At 39.9% G+C, this 23,271-nt stretch overlaps 1 protein-coding gene across 3 annotated transcripts in view; it reads right to left on the reverse strand.

The window, feature by feature from the left end:
- The window catches only part of epha3 (eph receptor A3), a 111,517-nt gene that overhangs the window by 48,489 nt on the left and 39,757 nt on the right, over nt 1-23,271 (reverse strand). For 2 of the 3 annotated variants that reach the window (XM_085919959.1, XM_085919960.1), the window contains exons 1-3: nt 13,133-13,277; nt 7,471-7,535; nt 721-1,381 (exon numbers count right to left, since the gene is read on the reverse strand). In XM_085919959.1, the coding sequence (XP_085776085.1) occupies nt 721-1,381; nt 7,471-7,535; nt 13,133-13,226 (820 nt within the window). In that variant the 5' untranslated portion in view covers nt 13,227-13,277. Of the gene's footprint in view, nt 1-720; nt 1,382-7,470; nt 7,536-13,132; nt 13,278-23,271 lie in introns of those variants that run through there. The other variant, XM_085919961.1, reaches the window with a different exon arrangement.

Consider the following 23,271-nt stretch of genomic DNA (forward strand, 5'->3'; position numbering starts at 1 on the left):
TCATTCATCTGCATATCCTGCATGATAATGACATAAGCAGACTTTCGGCCAAAATTGGGCCGAAGTATAGCAGGGAACCACCTTCAGGGTGTCAAGACACTTTCAGGTTGAAATTGAGCGTCTCTAGACTTGATTTAATACCGACTCACTCACGTCTCCTCCAACACCCACAACCACCACCGCAGTTATTTTTTATTTGACCATTCACTCTCCAACCCTCTACTTTGTTCTGTCTTATCGCTTCCATTCTTGGTTTTCTGGTTCAGATCTCCCCAAAGTTAATGATGTGACACAGAGCGGCTTACTATCAAACTACCGTGCGTGGAATACTACAGCCAAGACCTGGATAACACATCATGCATAAATGGAAAAATAAATGTGTGACTGCTGATTCATCCACCCCCACTATGGTTTTCCTCGGGTTCTTTTGAACACACTACACACACGAGACACACATGCATCAAGTTAAAACATAAGATTGGACATTTTATGTAATAAAGCTTCTGGGTTGACAGATATGGGGTGTGAAAGTGTTCACATCAAACAGGTCGGCATATTTGGTAAATGCATTTTAAGACATCCAATTCAAAGACATACGGCACTGTGTGATCAGAGAAGTGGGTTTAAGAATCTATAAAAGAAACTCAATGCTACATGGGAAGGTGACAGATGCAATAAAATGACCAACAAATGCATGCAAGAATAGAATAAGTGTCTTACTTTTACAGGTGTTGCTTCTTTCTTCGTGGCCTGGGTTGCACAGACACTTCCCGATTGGCACGAGCCACTCGCCCTCTGTGCTGCAGTACATTCGTGGAGCTTCCTCCTCTTTGGAGTTATTGACACACAAACCTTTCACCTCAACCAGTGACTGGGAGTCCACTGGTACCGTGTCAGGAAAGGAGGCCAGATTCTTCACTATATTTGGGCACTTTTTAAAGTAAACTCTCACAGATACTAAAGCTACACAGGCACCCACGTCCTGGAATGCCAGGTAGAAGCCCTTCTTTGTCAAGGGTCCAACTTCACGCACTTCGGTGTTGAGTTTGAGAATGCGGTCACCCAGGTCCATTTGCGTAAAACTTTCATCCGCAGCTATGGTGTCGATCTTGGAAAACTGGTGTTCTCGGAAGTGGCTGCCTTGGTCATCATCGGTCTCCAAGTAGAGAAGGTTGAAGGTCTCTTTGCATGTGCCCAAGACTAATGGGATTGAGTTGCAGTCCCTCAGTGTGAACTTGAGTTCCACGTAGATTTTCTGGGCTGACTGACGAGGGATCCAGTTGGTGCGAAGCCAGTTGTTCTGGCTGTACTCCATTACATTGCACACCTGGAAAGTCCTGATGGGCGTATAATGCTCATCCACCCCACTGATCTCCTCCCACTGAAAAAAAATGGATGGAAAGGGACAAAGGGCAGAAGTAGGAAAAGACGAGTAGAGGTACAAGATAGGAAAGGTCGCAGAGGTAAATCCAAGAGAAAATTTGGCAGAGAAAGTAAAGGAGCGAAAGTAAAGATAGAAGCCATAGAAATAAAAGATCAGGAAAGAGTCAAAGAATGAGAAGGTGCAAGGAAAGTATTTTGGGAGAACAGAAGAAGGAAGAAGGAAAGCATCAGAGAAGCAGAAATAAGGAAAATAGGGAAGGATAATAGAGAGAAAAAAGAACGTTATTGCCATTCTGCAAGTTTTACACTTAAGTTTTTTAGATTCAGACAGATCCATGCTGAAATCTAAACATTAAAGGGTGGGAAAATACCACTACCAGATCTCTTATACAGCATTGGATCTTGAAAAATTTGATCACATGATATAGAGATAGAAAGATGAATATCAGTATAAATTGAGGAATGTTCTTTAAAAAAAAAAAAAAAACATCTCGTAGTGTTTTTTTCCACCCAGTTTACTAACAGTTGATCTACAAGTGAGGACTGCAGTCTTTGGCTAGCTACGTCATAGAAATGCTACTAGAAACGTGCGGTAACTACTACGAAAATAAAGAAGCTACAAAGTATGGAGAGATTTCAGTGTATACCAGGAACGTTCATGGCTATCTTACATTTTCCCTCCACTGGAAGAAAGCGATGAGAGAGGAAAGGAGACAAGAAAGCGGGGTCATTCCTTTTGAATTCAACACAATGGGTAGACTCATTGATCATGCGCTTTGGCTTGGCACTTCAGGAAAATCAACAGTGAACTCGAGAGATGACGAATGGGCAAACACCTGAAACACTGCGTTCATTGTGGTTACATTGACAGACATTAGAATGATTGGGTCGAAAGAGATGCTTTGTTCTCTTCTGGCAAACTAAAGAACGGATGGGCGTCTGGACGGGCAGCTCTTTGGACTCACGAACATAGAGACACTAAGTGGAAAAAGAATAATTGGCACTTTTTGGACAAGTGTTACTTGAAATTGAAACCTTTCTTAGTTCATGTGGCACTGTACACCCACAGCGGGTTCTTTAAAGCGTGAACACATGACCAGTTTTGATTGTTTCTCTTCTCTATTACCAATTTTGTTGCCATTGTGTGTGTGCAAATTATATCTTTTGAGTTTTCAAGGATCTCTCAGGCTTAAGGATAGCCACTTGCTTTTCAAAAACTTCAAGTGAAAGTCTAGAGAACTGATGAGGGGATGCTCACTCAAGTAGAGCTAGCACCAAAGAACAGAGTGATGGAAGGAGTGACCACTATAAGCTACAAAAAAGGTCCTTGAAATTCCATTGGTGATTATCCTCCACTGTCGTAGTTTCACAGCGTCACCTCATTCATCAGCGGAGTCTAAGATCTTGATAGGTCGAACAAAAACAGGCAAACGTAGACATACTTGAGTGCTCCGGCTAAATAAAGTGAACATTACGCTGTTGGCTATTTTCCGCGTACAATAAAAGCTTGTATAGAGTATTTTATTTACTCCTGATTTAAAATAGTCTGCTGACACTCGCAGAAATTGAGTTGAGATGTCAGACACTCAAAGTCAGCTGAAAAAGGCTTCAGCTCACCGGTGACCTCAAACAGGATAAGCCATAGTGGATACATGGACTAGCGATATTAACTGCCGATCAACAATTGAACGTTTCGAAGGACAATAATCTCCAACTGTGGCGACAGAGACGCTTGCTTCCCCAACATGTCTCAATAATTAAAAGCAACAAGCGGACAAGTCTTTTGTTTATCACCAAGTGGGTGAAATCCCCCTCCCATTGGCTGCTAATTGACATATAACAACACTAGGACCCTACACTGGTCCTTGTGACCTCTGCCCCCTGCCCCCCATGGTCACAGCTGGGCCACTGTTTGGTGTGATCTTGTCCCAGGTTTCTCTGATCTTTGCTGTAGGTGAAGCAACTTAAGGGACAGTAAAACGAGAGTGCAGTAACATGAGCCGTTAAAGAAATTACGGCTATAGCAACAGGCACGTCCCAGCAGTTCACCCGCTTCAAAGAAAGGTCAATGAGAGTTAACCGGCCAGTATAGAGGGTAGGGCAACAATGCTTTCAGACCAAGAAACACGATGGAAGGTAAGCATCCTAAATTATATAAAAAAATAATCAGTGATGAAACTTTGGGGTGACTGTTAACCTTGTGATGCTCTCCATTTTAAAATTCACCATCTAAATAAAAGACATAATTATATAAAACATACAAAAGACTAATGGCGATATGTGAGTACATAATGGTTTGATCACTGAATGTTTTTTTTCCTCCACAGTAGGACAGGACTGTCCACAACAAGTGTGCAGCCATCTTGCACTCTGGCCTCTGTAGGGGTCACGATGGGTCAGACACGACAACTGCTGCATATCAGTCAAAGGCATTTCTTCAGCCTCTGTTATCCAAAAGCAGCACGCATTGTATACTTCCTATGCTTGACTTTTCTGTCATTCTAGAAGAAAACTGCCTCATTTGGGGTGTTTTATAAACAAGGAAAGATGTGAGTGTGTTTAATGTTCACTACACAGACGAGCTGGTATAAATAAAACCATGCCAGCGTCAATTCAGGCAAGATTGTGTACAACTTGTAATTATTACCGTCTGCAATTTCTATGATGTGATGGGAAAAGGCACTTTTTGGCAGTCATGTGGAGCTATAGACACAATTACAAGGATGTCTTTTTATTTAGCAGTCAAATTGATTCAGGACTTCTTTATACGGATGCCAACATACCAAATGACTTGCAGAGGAAAGAAAATATGCAGGAAAAGTTTGATGAGAAAGTTTATAATAATTTTCCCGCAATTGGTAAAATTCTGTGATATGTAGAGACCATGAGGAATTATTACTTTGATCACTTTGACATTTTTAATAAAACATTTTTTGGGTTTTTAAAATACATTTGAGCCAGTTTCTATCTACATGAATGTGCCTTTAAGAGGCATGGCCTAATGAGCTGGCGCTTGAACTGAGTCTGTATGTGTCTGGGCATGAGCTGGTGCATGAAAGCGCTCATTGTCTTAATTTGTTTTACTGTTCTCCTGGCCTTTAATAGATGTCTGAATACAAGGGCATTACAGTAAGCAAGTGTAATGTAAAAACTATGGGCGGAAATGATGAAACATGATCTAGTAAGGGAAGACTGAATTGTTTTGCGTTTCATCAAGTTCATTTAAACTGAACAACTTTCCGATTACTGATTTTATTAGGCTGAAGCTGTTACAGCAAGTGAGGCAAATGTTTTAGACTATAACGTGCCACAGTCTTAATGAATGGTTTTATTTGAGGAAATGTATTTATATAAGACGGTTTATAAGGCATATTACGGCACATTGAGAGAAACAAACCATTCTAGTAAATGAGGCAAACATCAATTTAACAAGTATTTTTATTGAGCCTTAGAGTCAGAAAAATACGGTAATATACGTTCTATGATCCATCCATTTCTACAGTTTATCCCGTTCCAGGTCATGAGGAAGCTCGAGTCTAATCCAGCCCACTGTTGACTTCAAGCAGAATACATCCAGGAGTGTTCGCTGTCCATCGCACATCAAGACAAGCCATGCGTACCAATAAAAGTCCAGTGACCAAAATTGTTTGCTATTTAGAGTTTTATTACATTCAACTTCACCTTTTCCTCACGTTTATGATCACGACATATGCAAAGTTGTTGACCATTGCCGCAATGTAGTTTTAGTCTCCACTGATTTTCACGACAAATACACTTAACATGGTGTATAGCCATTAATTCTATTTGCATGTCCAGAGCGTGTCTGGGGTGTTGGTTTGTTGCTGAAGAATGCTTTCAGAGCACTCAAGAATGTAATCTGTAACTCTCTTTAGTCTTGTGGACGGCTAAGCTCCCAGGACACTGCTCAGCCATCAGCCTGCCTCCCAAACAGATAAGAGTATATCTGGATCACACACATTGGCATATAGTAACACACAGAGAGACACTCATCATTTCAGCCTGTCTACACTGTGAGCATCCTGGGGAGGCCGAACTCTTTAATTTGCTCCGACCGGAGCGTGTTGCGTCTCGGCGGACCATTAGCCACCGCCTCTCCGTCAATGTGAAGGCGTGTGCGTGTGTGTCAGGGCTCGGTGCCACATTATGAGAAATCATTTGTGCGCAGCAGTGTCCCAGGGCAGGCTGCTTATCGGAGCAAGTCACTAGATGACGTGAGTAATTACAGATGATTCACCTTGAGGACTTCATCATCAGCATTCTTTCCTTCCCGCTTTGTCTCACATCGTGCCTTTCTCTTCTCTTCTCTTTTTTGTCCCTCATATCGATCAATCGCTGTCTTTCCTATCTCACATTCAGAAAGGACATTGGTTCCCCCTTGCCTATGTTACCCGTCTCATTTACCAGGGTTGTAACCGAGTCCGTCATTTTAAGTCAAATGTTTACTTAAACTGTCGGCAAAGAACATTGAATGTGAATTTGATACTTTGGTATGTAACGTCAGAGACTTGTGTCCTACCCAAGTTAATTTCCAGTAAAATAATTGTACTTTTACTCAACTATAACGTTCAAACTTTTGGGGAGATGTTTTTTTTTTTCCACAGACGTGTATCTTCCTTTAGCGGCATTCAATCTCATGGAATCCACTACATAAAAACTTTTAATTCTTTTTATAATCTGTCCAGGAAATTGCAGCTGCTTTTACACAGTATTTTTTAATATAAACTTTATACATAAGCAATTTGGAAGCTTTTATATGGTGCCAGTTCCATATGCGATTGAGGGAAAACTTTTGGCAGATCCTCTGAGCGAATGGGAATTATTTTATGTCACAGCCAAAAAGTAACACGTAATTAAGAAAAAATAAGAAAATGCACTTGTGTGTGTGTGTGTGTGTGTGTGTGTGTGTGTGTGTGTGTGCGTGCGTGCGTGCGTGCGTGCATGCGTGCGTGCGTGCGGATGTGCATATATACATGCGAGTGTGCGGGCCAGCCCTAAGGCGCAGTAGTCTAACCAGTTAGACAAATAAACTGAGCGAGAACCCACTGCTGAGACTTTGTAGTGGAGAAAAGCTGACAGATGAGCCTGCAGATTTTCTTTTAGCCCAAAAGTAGTGGTACGAGTTCATTTTAAAAAGCACGCTCAAGTGTGAAATTTGCATAATGCAATAATAACATTTTTGTTGTGGTTTAAAAAATATGTGGATGCATGCGATCATTATTGTTTATTATTCCAGGGAAGCTACAGTGTATGAAGACAGGATTCACTCTTGTTTCTTAGAATCATAGAGGATTGGTCAAGTTGAAGTAAAATTTATTACAGTCAGAAATGTGTCAAATGTCATTAATTTTATTTTTAACTTGTGAATTATTTTAACTACACATTTGTTTGTATTTTTTAATTTTCCTAGATAAAAACAAATACCAGAAATATTCATTTAGATTGTATTGTGACAAGAACTATTTTAAATTCAGCTTAATTTAAAAAAGTAGATCCATTGCCAGAAGTAATCGTGGATCCTCAAATATCACAAATTGGTTTATTAAGTATAACTGCAACAACTCAATTGCAGTGTTTTCCTAAAATAAAATTAAAAATTAAAAAAAGATAATACCAGGTCAATTTTGGATGTCTATCGTGCCAAAAAGAGGTTAAGCATATTGAACGATGCTTTTGTCCAAACAACCCCAAATCCCTTAATACCATAATCTTTCTTTTAAAACACACACACGCACACAACACACAACACACACACGCACACACACAAATACTGTTAACACCAATATAAACATTTTTTCTTAAGCTTCTCGACCATATGGCGAGTCCTGAAATGTTTAACCTTTAACCTGTGAGATAAAAAACGGACCAAAACATCTAAAGAAAAGTAGGTTAATCTACACTTGGTTTATTTGTCTGACATTACAAAGCGACAGAGAGCCTGTAGACATTGAGAAAACAATCCTACTCCACGTGACAGCAAAATCTACATGAAATATGGATATAATAGTAGCTGGTCAATGTCAGTAGGCTCACATGATCACAAGTTAACTGGAGACGGAGGATACTCACCCCATGAGACGGGTAGGAAATCCATCCTAACTCTCCTTGACTTGCTTTAGAATCTAACAGGTTCACTGTCGGGGAAGAGAGAAAACAAAGAACATATGAGTGTCTAGTCCTTGTTAGCCCCAATTAGCCCTTATCTAATCCCACAGGAGAGATCCCCGACCTCAAGCACTCTAGCGCCGATCATGCCACTGTTTACCCAGCTGCCACACAATACGCATATTCTGCGCTTGGCAACGGTAAAGGCGGTGTCACGCAAGCATACAAGCAGAAGTTGCTAGGCACAGATATCAGAAAAGAAAACATGTAGCGATGAAAAAAAAAAAAGTCATTTTTACCAAAATTTTTTTTCCAGGAACAGTAGCGATTCTACAATTCTTAGTTTCCTAGTTTTAAGGCACACAGTGAAAAAATAAACATATGTAAGTGCTGAGAAGAATGAATTCAAGATTCTGTTAAAAAAAAACAAGCATAAAAGTTGCAAATATTGCCACAAAACAAATGTTGAACGGTTTATAACTCCAAACAGATATTCCCAAAGTAATAAATTGGCATTCAATATTTTTCTCCCTCCCCCGCCCCCCAGAAGGACGCTCCACTTGACAAAACATTTGTGAGAAACCTATTGTGGGTGAATTCCAATCCCAGAACTTTGGTTCTGATTATTCATCCCAGGTTGACTGAGAAATGTGACGAGCAGTTTCTTGGCTGGAAAACACTCAGCCCTGTCAGCACTATTGGCAAAGTGGGGGGGGATCAAACTTGACGGCAGACCAATTTTCATTTGCAGTCATTATGTAGCAAGCATTTTATTTCTAATTTGTATTTACACAAATGGAAAAATGTGCAAGTGAGCCAAGGAAAAAAATTTGCATTGGCTCGGCGCTGTCAGTGTTTTCTCAAGTTTCACGAACCTGACATGAATAAAGGAGACAATTTGATCTAAATGCCGATTCAGGGATATGCATTTTAAAATGTGTTGGCGAGAGAAATCTCGAAAAACCTGACACGAGTTCTATACACAAGCTGTCATTTTCTGTCATTTTTGTCATTTTCATTTCAGCACTGCTGAGTTGGAGGAATAAGCAATGGAAAGCAATAGTACCAGCCACACACTGTGCCTGTGATCACACCCACAAAAGCAGAAAAACATTTTGTCTTTTTGAAAATAAAATAACTGGCCATGAGAAAATCAGCAAGAAAATAAATGTATATGAGCAGTTCAAATGTAGCAAGCAAAAGAAAAATGCCCTCGATTCATGTCCCTGATGAGATTTTAATATGTACTGAACCTTTCTTATGAATATTTTCTAACTATAATTCCCTAAGTGCAACCCTTTTAAAAAATATTGCAAAATATGACGTATTTTGCTCCAAGATATATTTTCAGCACAGCATGTCTACCAAGCAGTGCTGAATGCTGCTGCCAAATTTGAAGATTTTTGTGGGGGTGTTTTGTTGAGGGGTTTTACGTGTATTCATGGGGCTCAAAACGACGCTTTAACAAGCTACTTGAGGCCCACGAAAATCGCCCAATTTGAACATAACAGTGCAGCTTCCTATTACATTATATTGAGATCTCAGCTTTGCACAAACAAATGCAAAGTATCTACATTTGCATGAGTATGAACCAAAACATTCTGTTGAAATAGGGAAGGGACGCCAGACCCAGACAATAGAAAACTGAAATTGCGAAATCTACTTTTGCTAAAGATGGAACGATTTTGTTACATTCCACTGTCTAGCTTGTCAGACAAGATTTTCTCTACGCAAGCAGCATTATCAAAGACAACTCTCCACTTTCTACGAGTTCATCTTTTGGTTTCACACTAGAAGAAAACTCCTATCTGGAGGTGCACGTAACTGAATTTGGATCCACCTGAACTATAGCCTCCTTGGCCCAATCAGCTATTTGAGTGGCAGCAGACACATTCCTATTAGAGTCTAATGAAGCTATCTGTTCATGTCAGATAATAGCAGCTCAGCATCCAGGGCCATTGCTTCCAATTTACATTTCTCAATGAGGCGAGCCCACCACTCAAATTGAGCCAAGCAGGGGAATTTGAGCGCAGAAAATTAAACAGCTCTTATATCGCATGTGGGGGGGGGGCTCACCATCCAGCTGCATTCGGCCGAGAATCCGGCACCGATACTCACACGTATATAAACACTCAATTGAAGCACAGTTCCAGAAAAATATACACATTCACACTTAAGTCCTCATCAAAATACATCCACTTGAAAACATGTTTGTTTATATTTATATGGATATGGTGCACCTATAAAACATTCGAAGCAACCAAAAAGACACAAACAAAGACCGAGACGGGCACACGAGCAGACAGAGGCAGGCCCCTCGTTCAAGTACGGATTTAGCAAGCTAGCAACAAGCAGCTAGTCCCGTCCCGCGTGAGGGAATGCTTCCATACGCGAAACGGTTGTATTTTTAGAAAATCAAAACAGATTTTATGTGAAATTGGCCGGAGGTCGAAACAGGTGAGTCGATATAGAACAGATACATTAACTGAGATCATAAAATGACCCCATGTAGAGGTCAAACTGCCACGAGTAATCAAAATATATTTTTCAGATGTTTTTATTTATTACTGATACTAGTTGAGGGGAAATATTTGTTATACATGCATTTTTGTGCAATTAAATCTTTGCATTTTTGACGTGCCAGTCATGGAATTGCCCCTCATTAAGTGGCACCTAAAAAAATAAAAGAAACGATAGAATAGAATAGAATAGAATAGACGGATGGAACAGTCTATACAGAGTCATCTTGTTATGGCTATACGTGTGCATGTGAAGGTTGGCAGGCTGCAGTGCAGGCAGAGCTAGGCGACTTGTGTCTGTGTTAAAGGATGAAGTGTTCACCTCCCATTATGAATAATTCAAGTGCAGAGTCCCTCTGTCTGATGTTGCTGCTGTGTGCCCAACCCCTCTGGCCCCATTCTTCTTTCTTTCTCTTTTCTTTTATAGTCACACGCCCTATACTTATCATACACCTACGCCCCCCCCCCCAAAAAAAAAAAAAAAAAAAAAACAGAAATATAGGCAGCATGCACTATAACTGTGGTAGCCCGCAAAACTACCGATCTAATCCAAGGCCAATGCTCCACACTGTTTCTTGTCAGCGTCAACCCAGCTCTGTGATTGGTTGTCACGCATGAGCTTGCGCGTTTTAGGGGAAAGCATACTGTATTGATGGTGTTTGATTAAACCTGTTTTCAGAGTCTCTGTCTTAAAAAAATAAATAAAATTAAATAAAAAAGGGTACGAGCGCTTATAAATGCTGAAGCTTGGCTCTCCCCGTCAGCCGCCTATAAATAGCGGGTTCCAGGCCTCGCGACGCCCAGCACCAAGGGCCAAATTCGCACCACGTCCATACACTGCGTGCGCTCAACAATACAACTCGATGTTCCATGGGGAAGGGGGGTGGGGAGGGGGGATTTTTTGCAACACATTTTAACAGGAAAAAAACATGAGCTGCATTGAGAATTACATTTTAAAAATACTGGATAAACGAATAAAGAAGAAGCAACTCGAAGTAAATGTGTATTTTTAGGAGAAAATGTGATTTCATAATTGTAATTTATAAATATGGCGTTAAATGCATAACGATGAGGCATAAATTAATGTATGACCTCCAAAGTATATATTCGCATTAATTCTAAGACGCACGTACATGTGCAACTTCGCATTGTTTTTAATCAGTATTTTATAATGATCCTCATGTCATTTCATCAACTGTGGGAGGAAAAAAAGACTGTTGCGATTCTTAAAAGTCACCACAAACTTTTTTTTTTGCTACTTGGAAGTCATATACACACGCACATATGCACACATACACACGCGAAAACCAAAAAGCACTTTTCCAGTTCAAACAAAAAACGATTACTCAATCTATTTTTCTATTCGTCCATTGATTGTTTTTCAGTTCATTTGAAAACACACGCGCTCACACACGCGCACGCATACGTGCGTGCGCGCACGCACGCGCGCACACACACACGCACACTGAATATACATGATATTTAAGAACATATTTCTTTAGAGTGCGTTCTTGAAGTGACACATCAGTTCAGATTGATTTTTTAAAATCTATAAAACGTCCTTTTGAGAGTTCACCATAATTTCAGATGTAATTATTTCTTCATTCCAACTTTGTTAAAACTTGGGAGATCACACTTTTGTCCGAAGTTTTATTTTAATAACTAAACAAAACCTATACTAGCCTATATAATAAATATTTCAAAAGTTTTTAGTAGTTGCGCCTTCACATTTTTTTTAAATAGCTCCTTGTCTTAATGTTGTATACAGGCAATAAAATAAAAGTTCTAACGTGAAATGTCTTACGGAGAACTGACACTGCCCAAAAGTCCAAACACAGTCCAAACTTTTCCCACAACACCTAGTCACCTTTTTTTCCGATTAATGCTGTTCTACGTAAGAAAGGGGCATCATGATATGCTTTTTTTTAAACTACATATACCCTTCTGATCAAACTGGTAATATGCATTATTTTCAGACGTGTTGCAGTGTTAGAAACTAGAGTCAGAAATTACATTGATGACCTCAAAACTTCCACAAAGCGTGTCAAATCGACTGGTGTCAAATATATATTCAGAATAAAAGTCATTAAACTGACAATCGACATCATTAGAGTTGCTCAGTATTTTTTTAATGTGATTTCTAACCATGGTACAATAGACGATGTTAATTTATGCACTTCAACCCCCGCAGATAGTGACACATCCCGCATGCGCGCACTCGTCATCTTGTTTTGATGTCAAAATACAGTGCCAAGCAATATCTGACATTAACTATGAATGCAAAGCAACTTTTTAAAGTTAATGTACAAAGACCATGTGCGACTTTCACTTGTTTGCGGTGCAATCAAGTGTTTACACAGGTGACTCTATACAGTCCAGTGGGGACCACGGTTCTCCTTCTGTCGCCTTTCCCATACCCCCCCCCCCCCCCACACACACACACACACACGCGCGTGCGCACACACACTGTGAGTGACAAAAATCGGGCAAAAATAGGAATGACTCATTTCGAGTCATATGTACCGTTATTTATTTATTTATTTTCGTGTGTTGAGTCTCAACGATCGGGTTATATTAACTTTAAACGCACATTACAAAACTACAAAGTAGACATGAACTGTATTTTGCAAACGCGTCAAAACATAAAGAACGGCGATTGCGCGTATTTACGCACGTGCGGCTCGTAGATTGTCGAAAGCCTAAAAATAGGAGCGACTGGAATCCAGATTTACGTAGCTCGGTAAACAGAACAGACCGGGAAACCTTGAAGCTTCATATAGCCTTTTATTGTCTTCGAGACATGTCTGGTGCATCCGTGCATTCTCCCTCATTCAAGCACTTAATCCTTATTGGAGCGATAATCCGAAATTAAGAACTCTGTCTAGTGTGTTTTTGTCTATTCGTGTTTCGGTGTTCAACGTTCATTAAGGATACGGATAAATTAACAACGACTAAAAACTCCACATGACATACCACATCACCTTTTCCATTCTTATGTTTTTGTTGGAATTTGGACAAATCGGACTCGAGCGCAAAGCACCAGCCAAAGAAGCGGAACACGCACGCAAGAAAGCACACCCACACAAAAGGAGGCAGACTTTGCTTACCTTCATTTGGAGGGTAAACGATGGAGAAAGTTGGAAGCACGAGAGACAATAAAAGCGTTAAAACGAAAAGCTGTGATCGCGAATTGCAATCCATGGCGGCGCATCAGAGGTGCATAACTCCATGAAGCCACTGACTGGTCTGAGAGCTTCTACTATGAGCGCGGCTATCTCTCCGCTCTGCAAGCTCGTGCAGGCGCTTTTCCGCTGGGTCCTACAAAGTCTCTAATAAAAGGCAGTTGGGGGGAGAGAGAGGAAATATCAGTACTGCTCAACTTCTGTGTACCGGTCAGTCTTGATCAGAAGTCTGCTGAGTAAATAATAAAAAATACAAATCTGTTCTTCACCTTGTTTTTATTGGTGTTGCTAAAACAAAATATAGCAAAATATGTGAGAATATTATTGAGACATGAGACGAATGAATTGAATAAATCCTAATCTAAATCCTACTCAATATCTGTGGAAGGTGCTGTAACATGGAGTCTGGAGAAGTCTGAAGAAATGGACCAATGTCACTGCAAAAGTGTCATTAAGTTGCTGTATCACTATTACTTTAAGGAAAATTTTGGTCCCGTTCAGTCTCTTTTTTTCCCCCCAACAACTCTATTGGACCTCGGAAATATCTGGTAGACAATAGAAAGTTTAACAAAAAAATAAAAATATTAAATTGCCCTAATGATGCATATCTGAAGCTAAATGTCAAAGTGCCAGTCTTCTTGCCAACGGCACTTGACAACTCCTATATTTGACAGTTTTCATTTTAAAGTTCAACAGTTCAAATTTAAGCTTGATTGGGTAGAAAATGAGGAACATAAGCATTGCTCTTGAATTGATTGCTTTGGACCTCGAGCAATAAACTAAACATACAAAAGACGAGGGGAAAGCCCTTAAAGTTTTTGATGTTGCGGTTTTGTACAATTTGTCTTAGTCTTAATTCTTCCTCCGGCCTTGTAAAACATTCTTGTGTTTAAAAAAGGCACTTTATAGAAAGACCTTTGAGTCCGACAGACTCCACTTGTAGAGTTTATTTCATAACAAGTGACAGAAAGGGATATTTAAACATTTCTATGGTTATCCTAAATCAAATGTGGAAAGTAGGAGCAAACTTTGGCGGTTGAAGCGGATACATCCAATTTTCAAGTGAAGGCTAAATCTTTGGGCAGTGAGGGATATTAAATCCTACTGTGTGCATGTTTCTGCGAGGGCCATTAGGGGCCCCTGACACCACTAGACTTGATCCGCAGCAAAAGCTCGCACTGACAGTGTAACGTCAGGGTCCGTGCTGAGACACCAGCTGTTGTGGTGGGGGGTTGACGGCTGCAAAGGCATTTGACATATGGGCAAAGTTAGAGGAGACAGCAACTAACAACACAGCTACTCGCTCAGATTGCTGGAAACGGCATTTGAATTTAAATGATTTGATGATTCGTGATCCAGGACTCAAAGTCACAAAGGCGGAAGCCAACAGAAACTTGGTTTGTAGCAATACGGACATGTTCTGTGTCATCTAGTGGTTGTGAGGTACTCGGAAGTTATGACATGTATGATCACTAAATTCTTGACATTTCTGGAGTAACGTGGAATGACGTATTGCATTTTTTTGTAACATGTTCTTTTATTTGTATATACCGTATAGTGTATGTGCACATGTGTGCTATTAGGGGCTCCTCACATTTCATTTCTTTTTCGGGGAGGGCCCACTTTGCCTCTCCTGATGGTGTGACTCTGCTAACTGTGAGTTTCCCTGCAATCCCTGTTTTCAGCAGCATGTCAAGACTAACTTTGACTCACATTATTATGACAGATGGGGTATTGTTTGTTTTCAGTTTGGAATTGTGGTTGAAAATCTCAAATCCTATGTTTTCCAGTGTAAACCTCTTATTTGTTTTTTTAATGGTGTATCATAACGTTGTTCTGCAGATTATACAAGAAATGGAATGTCCTATTGTCTTATATGTTTTAGAATTCAGAAGCTGTAGTATACTGAAATTTGTCAAGATAATTCAAAGTTACGGCCTGTTGAGTGATATAATTAAGAGCCACGTTAAACCTTTGCCATGTGGATTTACAGCAAATTTTAATCTGTGTGTCAGCCTTGATTTTGCTGTGCACCATCTCAGCAATTCACTCAGTAAACATTAAATCACATCAACAAAAGAAATATCATCCAATTCAACTGGACTGGAGTTTGGGTTTTGGATTAAAATCGACTGACACGGGGTCATGTCACGGGGTTGCTCCATGCCTGTTGAGCTTGTGCTAAGCGAAATCATGTGCAAGGCCAAGACAATGCACACTGGGCTTTGTTGAAAGTCTATAACGTCAAACAAATGTTTAGCACGCACCAGGTATCGGTGCAAAAAAAGATTGTGTCAAATATCAATGACATCATCGATTGTCAGCCCACACTATCATCACTTTTGAGTTGAATACAAAAAACAAATTTGATAAAATGATATTTTGATTCCATCATTTTCTTGGCCAACTATGATTTTTTGGGGTGAAGACACACACCAATCTGGCAACCACACATCCCGGCCATTTCATTCTTTTCGATGAGCTTCATTTCCCACACCCTTTCTTCACAAATACTGACCATTCCTGAACCTCTGCCAATGGAACAATCCAGTATGAAATGGAAGCAAACATTGATTCAGAGCCACGATGTAAATCCCGATGTATCTCGCCGCGGCTGTAGAGAGCTTCGGACGCCTTTGAAGCTGCCAAAGCTTGACAATGTTACACAGTAACACACCAACAAACAAAGACTGGCTGGCTGGGTTTCCTGCTTGCTGTCAGTACCTTCTTCCTCCCTGTGGTTCTCGGGCAGCACATTCCTTCATACTCCCAGCATACTGAGGGAGGAGAGCCTGGCGGGCTGCTGGCGTGGAACACAATCCCACTACACTAAACATCTCACGAGTGGCGCTTTTCATTTTCTTTCACTGGAAATCTAAATCGCAAGTCCCGATTAACTTAGCATCGTTTAAAAACAAATAGAAATACATAAATATGAATGCCCACTCCTCAGAATACTAAATGTGGCAATATTTGTGGCATCGTTTCTTCACAAAAAATGGTGATGAACTTTTCATAGAAACAGGAAGGAAAAAAATCGGAATGCATTTGGAAGCTGCCATGTGTATTACAGACAATAGAACTTATTTCCCATGAGAACTTTCACAATATAATGAAGTGTCAAAGCATCGGAAGTCTTATTGAAGGAGCTACTTCCCGTCAGAACTGTTACCGCAGGGCTTGGGAATTTCAGTGTCATATGAGGTACATGTTTTCATCTCTTGGAAGAGTGTGTTTAATTTTCTGTCATTTGCACAAATGAATCAAAAGCCCCTCTGGTTGTAGAACTGATTAATCGATTTATGCTTCATGTGGCTTATTTTGCTTCAGGACAAACCTGCCGCAAACAGTGCCAGGCGGCCATGGTCACATGATAAACAATTGACTGCCTTCCAACATTCAGTTGACGTTATGTCAATCATATTGAGTGGTGGCCAATCTTCTGTTAAAGATGGTTTGCTGTATTTGTTTATAATTGTATTTTTAATCAACAACTTTTTTATTCAATACTCTTTTTACCGGAGAGGTGGCAAGGCATTAATTTGAGAAATATCCCCAAACCTAACAGTCGTAAGAGTGCTTATTTTGTGGAAAGTGACTAAACAAAAAAAGTAAACCACAAGAATGTTTAATTGAAGAGGAGGAAAAAAACAACCCATATGGTCTTTTCATGGTTTGGTTTTGTCTCGGCGAGTCGCACTAGAAAGACCAGCATGCAGTCACAAATGCTTTCCCCTTTCCAGTCTCCTAATTCAATTTGACTTCAAAGGCATGTTCAACCTGTCAAAGTCAAATTCAATATGATTGGATAATTACATATGGACACATTTGATAGCAAATACCCAGCAAATGATCTGAGCATTAAGGGATCATCAGTCAGTGCGATAAGATCGCTTTGCATGCCGAGATATGCTCAAATAGCTTTCCCTCATCGCCGTTCTGTCGGCTCTGTTGGCTACACCGATGCTGAGACTTTGAAGTAAAATATTCAGGCAAAAAGCATCTTAATTATGCAGATTGAGAGTAAGGCTCTACTTGCCATGTGTCGTTGCGTGTATGTGTGTGAGAATCTTCCTCTACTTTAATGGGCTCCACCATTGTTGTCCACATTGCCTTACCATTATCAAATGCAGATGTACATAAATGCTCACAAACTAGATCTGCTCTCAAATTAGGTCTGGCACATTGATAAGGACTATTGTGTTGTTTCGGAGAAACACGGTGGAGTCAGGAAACGCTCTGTACAAAAGCACACACACACTTGTTGCCAAGCTATTAATGGCCAGTCCCTTATTCATTAATCATGGCCGTTACCTGAGCAACATACAGTCGAGCAGTCATGCAAAGAAAGCATCAAGTGACGGCAAACTCTGGAGCGAATACCCAACTACTTCTATTAATTTGATGATTTCAACACCTACTCGTGTAATTGTGCTCTGCGGACCTACACGGGGTTCTCAGTAGAGTTGATTTATTTGTGAATGAGAAATGTATGATGCAAACACAGTACATGAAGATTAATGTGTTCTGCAGACAGATGATGTTAAACAAGTGAGAAAGTGTTAAAACAAACGTCCCAAAAAATAATACTGACTATTGTTTAAGAAACTGGATCGGGAACAGAACTGAAAACTAAAATAAACATTTTAAAGGTGATATATATTTTTTTGTTCAGTTGTAACCCTTTCGCACTGGTCTCGCCTGTGTAACTATGAATAGTTGGGTATGTCTGTTAAAAGTCAAGGCGATGGGTGTGCCATACCTATTTAGAGTCTGGTCTGGTGGAAAACGTTTTTTGTTTTTTTTAAATGTGTGTGACACAGCGGCTCACGTATGCATCACATTCAACTGAAACTGAGCAGTTCGAAGCCTTTTCAGTCATCACATCTTTTATGTCTGGAATGTCTGTCTCATGCTCTTCCTGGAGTTATTAAATGGAGAGGGATTAGCTGTCAAAATCGGGAGTGAGCATCACAAGCTGTGATCTTTTGTGTTGCCTTTTGGCCTTTTGTATTATAGCTTGCTGGGAAATGCATGTTGCATGGCCGAAAAATAAACAAATGGAAAAGACCTGAGACTATCTTTAATCAACATTCCCATTAGTTTCCTCTCCGTCTCTGCTTCTGGAATTATCATGTGCACAGGGAGATAACCTGCATTAGTCTTCATTAACATATTAGCTAACAATCTTATTGCTGGAGCCAGCGTGGGAAAATGCTGTAAAGCTAAGTTATCTTTAAACTGAAGGAATCTATAGAGCGATGCACACGTTTGGTTCGGGATTGCAGAGGTCAACCTCACCTTGACTCTTACGCTGCTTATCTCTTGCGTGCACGTCGTATGTGAAAACACAGAGGAAACAACTCTCATCAAAACCACTGTGACCATCGCATTGAGAATAATTTAAAGGTATGGTATTGCAATACGAGCATTTTCCATTCAATCTTTAGACTGTGCAACTGGAATTTCAAACATGGCTAATTGCTCGGCACAAACAAACACAATATTCCAGCAAGTGTGCCCAATTAGGGGATATTTTTGCATGACTTTGTTGCGCTTCTGTGGTTGATAAGCTCCCTGTGTAGGCATCGGGCTTTGGAAGTTGAGTTCAGAGAGTTCAGGTCAGAATGAGGCGTTGGAATTTGCTAGTCACTGCTTGTCAATATACACATGTGTACTTAGAGTGCTGCCTCTCTAGAATCAATAATTAATTGTATTTGCTTTTGTTGTGCACCAGTTACAGTGTAGCTTACTAATACTTATTGCGTAACCATTATTTGAACTCATGTCTATTAATCAAGGGGGTGAAATGAAAAATGAAAGATGCCATCATAGTTAACTTATTTGAAAGTGTAACAAACATCTGACACAGAAAATGATTGGAGTGAATGACAAGAAAATTAATTCAAGAATTATTCAAGGTGAATGCAAACAATATGTTCAATTGGCCTCAAGGTGGAAGGCTTGCGTGTATATCCAAGTAACACACACACGCACTCTTGTTAGTCTGTCTAAACTCTAAAGCGTTGTGACACAGGGCCAGTGGCACAATTTCACTGACACACATATTTAGCATCACGCAATCCCTTACCTCTAAATGACCGTTTTATTTGTTTGTTTCATTTACCCCTTTGCTACAGCAGACATTGGTAGCCTGCACAGAAAAAAAAAAAAAAATCAGTCAGTAAAGAAAATTACTGTAAGTGAATCTAATGTGTTTAAGTTCTCTTGATGTATAATTTTGGCAAAGTTCTCCCATTCTTATGTTATATTATCCAGAATACCCCTCCGCCAAACTTTTCCCATCATGTTAACTTTCTGTTTTGATGTCTGCTGTAAACTAAGTTTACCTCCTGCTGTTTGCCCCACATAGTGAAATTGGCAATTTCTCCTTGTTTGGATGTATAGCTGGTAATGCTGTTGCAGAAAGCTTCACTATGAAGACATTTTCACTTTTTTTTTTTAATTAGCTATATTCATATGCTGGAATAAACATCCATCCATTTTCAGTATCAGCTCTCCTAGTCATAGTTTTCGGTTAAATCCATGATGATGTGGTGTGTAACAGGCGCCAAATGGTAAATATAAACTGTGGACAGAAGGTGCGAGACTGGTGCGCCTTGTAGGTTAGCGTTACTTGGACCAAAACTGAATGTGATTAAAGGTGCCACACTGTCTGCTGGAATACTCCAGGATTTTTTTTTCACATCTTTTGGTCTTTACCATCTAATCAAGACAAAAATATCACCATGACTAAAATACATGGGCAAAAACTTTCCATTCACTTGTCTGTTTGAATAAAGATGGAAAGCCCCTTCTTTTTTTTTTTTTTTTTTAACTACAGACACCCCCCCCCCCCCCTCCCAAACTTCTGACTACGCTGGTGCCATTCTCGGCCTGCCAGGTCAAAGAATTCGGTCGCATGTTAGACTTCTCACTCTGACACACTATCCCTCCCTTTCTTCTTCTCTGCCAACCTCACGCTGTCCATTCTCTCACGCCAAGTTGTCCTCTTTTGTCAAGCCAGACACTGCATTCTAACAGCCTGTCATGTCAGAAAAGGGAGGAAATTAATTGCACAGCTGATCATACAGTAGAGGATGATACTGTTTGTTTTTGACAGCAATCTGAACAGTATTTAAAATCCATCTTTTCCATAATAGCCATGATTTATTTTCTTTTTAAATCACAATACAATAATATGCATGCAACTATTTTTAGATATTCATCTGGAATCTAGTCTGATTTAGTATTTTGGATTAAGCTTGCTGAAGGCATCAATTGCATATGTCGAGACTAACAAATGAGTTGTTATTCATAAAATGTAGTGCATTTAGCATGATTTATTGAAGCCCTGATGGCGGAGTCTGCAGAGCACACAGATGCACTGCCAGGAATCCAAACTGACTTTGCACACGGCCCACCCAGACCAGAAACCCATCCCTCTCCTTCACTGCCATTTTTATTTTGTTTGATTGTCTGTGATCATGTCAAACCAAGGGCAAGGGGTGAGACACAAAAAAACGCAAACACACATGGATGCACACATATACTAGAATGCTGTCGTTCTTTAGTTAGAGAAAGTTATGACTGAAGAACAAATGAATTCATTCACAGCTAACAGTCAATGGCAGGTCAATACAACATCGGCTGACCGCACATTAGTCACATGTCCACAGGTTGACAGGGATGCATCCTCTGATTATGGCACTACTGTATACAGGCAGCTTATTTGAGTCTCTGATGTAAATGTTTACCGTGAGAAGCGGATGATGAACAATGACTTTCATTGGGAACAGATGAACACTGAAAACATTCACATGGTGTTCTGCCTGCGCGGACAAAATTGATCTTTTGTTTCTGGTTGGGGCAAGTTTGACATAATCAAAACACTCAATATTTACATATTTATTTGTAATTTTGTTTTCCTTACCATTGTAATATTACCCTCCTTATGTGTGATAAATTTCCAAATTATCTGAGGAAATTTAACTATTACAGTTAAGCTATTTAAATCAGTTTAATCACATGCCAAACAGATTAATGTAGAACTCACTATTCATGGCTTTCATTGTCATGTACAGGTGTTAAACTCTAGGCCCAGGGTCCAGATCCGGCCCGCATTTCAAAGAGGGTTATGTGCTTTAGATAACTGATGGTTTTCACTAAGCAAACGTAAAATGAAGTTTGATATGATAAAATTGGAAGCAATCCTGGGTGCGTCCGCACTGCTAGTAAATCAAATTCACATCTGTTTTGTATGAAAAACAAGTTTGAGTCCGTTTTTGCATGCATATAGTACCTCAAATAAATCACAACTGGTGTGATATCTATAAAGGGTACATCTATGTAGAAAGTTCAAAACAGGTGGTATATGGATGGTGGCTCTTGCCCACCTGTCGACATGAAACTGCTGGACTTGCTCAGAGTGTGGAAGGTGATTCAGCAGTTCAGGCTTTTGCTGCAAAATCAGCACATGCTGAGCATCAACAGCTTACACTGTACTGCCAGCAAAGAATGTGCTTGCTGCAGATTTCAATCCTCGTCAGAAAGCTGATGTGTTATTTTATACACACACTATCATTTAATGTTGTGTAAATTTGGGTACAACGTCGAGACAAAATTTTCATCTGGGTACTTTTTGAAATTCTGGCTGTGGGTGAGTTTTTCCTTAGACAAAAAATTGACAGACTCCCTTTGGCTTTTCTTGAGGAGTTGCAATTGTACATTGGCCACGGCCATTAATACATTCCAATCCAGAAGTTATTTTGACTCTTACAAAGGGTGTGGGAGAGCTGTTCTTAGACACATCGGTATTTGGCAAGAAGAAAAAAAGGCTAATCTTCTGGTATTATTTTCCACTCTAACTTTAGTGTCCTTGTCTAGCTGCCTCAACAAAACATACAAGTTTGCGCATGTTTTGGATCTGGACATATTGACGACAGCTGTCTTCTGTCAAAGCCAGTCACTGGCATTGCAAATGACTGGGTACTGACACAGTCATGATAACAACCACCGACCATTTTGGTTGCGGTGAATGATCACACCACACACACACACACACAGAAACGTACTATGGTGGTGAAGTTACTTAGTCTTCATAAAGCAGCCATGTTTGTATAAGAAACCACAGCAAAAAGTAAACATACAAAGAACATACACAGAGATGCCTAAAATTCCAAGGATGTAAACTTTTGGAAATATCAACAAATCTTTTATGCTTGCTATTAAGATCATTAACGATTTCAGTAAACTGATAAAGAATATCATCATTGAAGTAACTGGTTGCAAAGTAAGTAATAGAATGACCTGAATTCTAAAGATCATATACTTTTTGGACATTTAATTTGTACTGCTTATAATCCGCTCGGTCGCAAGTAAGGTGAGGCCTATTGGTGAGACAGGTTACAATCTGAACTTGTCACCCGTCAATATTGACTGTACGCTCATTGAATTGTGTTCCTAACAGGCATCTATCTCCTCTATTAAAGTTAGTAAGCCACATCCATACACTGTTTGAGGACAATGATGTCTTCCCTGGAGGTGCTTCAGAGCTAAAATGGAAATGAAGTGAGGGGGTTCTGTGTCCTGTGTCGAGTCCAGGGCCCTGAAGAACCCTGTGGTCTCCGGTCTCCTCATTAGCAAACGGGCCTACATGTTTTCATTTGCAAGCAGACTGCAGGAGGTCAATTGCTGTTAAATTACCAGCACTGGCTGGGAAAACAGCATGCAGATAATTAGTTCACTCTGCCTGTCCACACAATTAGGTTTTCTGAAAAACAGGCTGGGAGTACAACAGTTGCAATTAGACCAACATTAGTCCAGCATTTGTGTCAATATGCCTGGTACCCATGAGGTAAGACAAAGACTTTTGGCTGAAATATAGAGGTGCAACAAAAAAATATATAAATCTTAAAATAAATGTTTCACTGATATTTTAGATGAGGAAAAAGGTTTATCTATAATGATGTGTAAGATGGACAGAAGGTGTAAACAGGATAGACCCTCTAAGCTCCTTTGTTATCGCCAGGTGGCAGTTTTAATCTACAGGGAAAATACAAAAT

This window comes from Syngnathus leptorhynchus, chromosome 9 (genome assembly GCF_054491065.1).
Source record: "Syngnathus leptorhynchus isolate UIUO chromosome 9, UIUO_Slep, whole genome shotgun sequence".
Taxonomy (NCBI): domain Eukaryota; kingdom Metazoa; phylum Chordata; class Actinopteri; order Syngnathiformes; family Syngnathidae; genus Syngnathus; species Syngnathus leptorhynchus.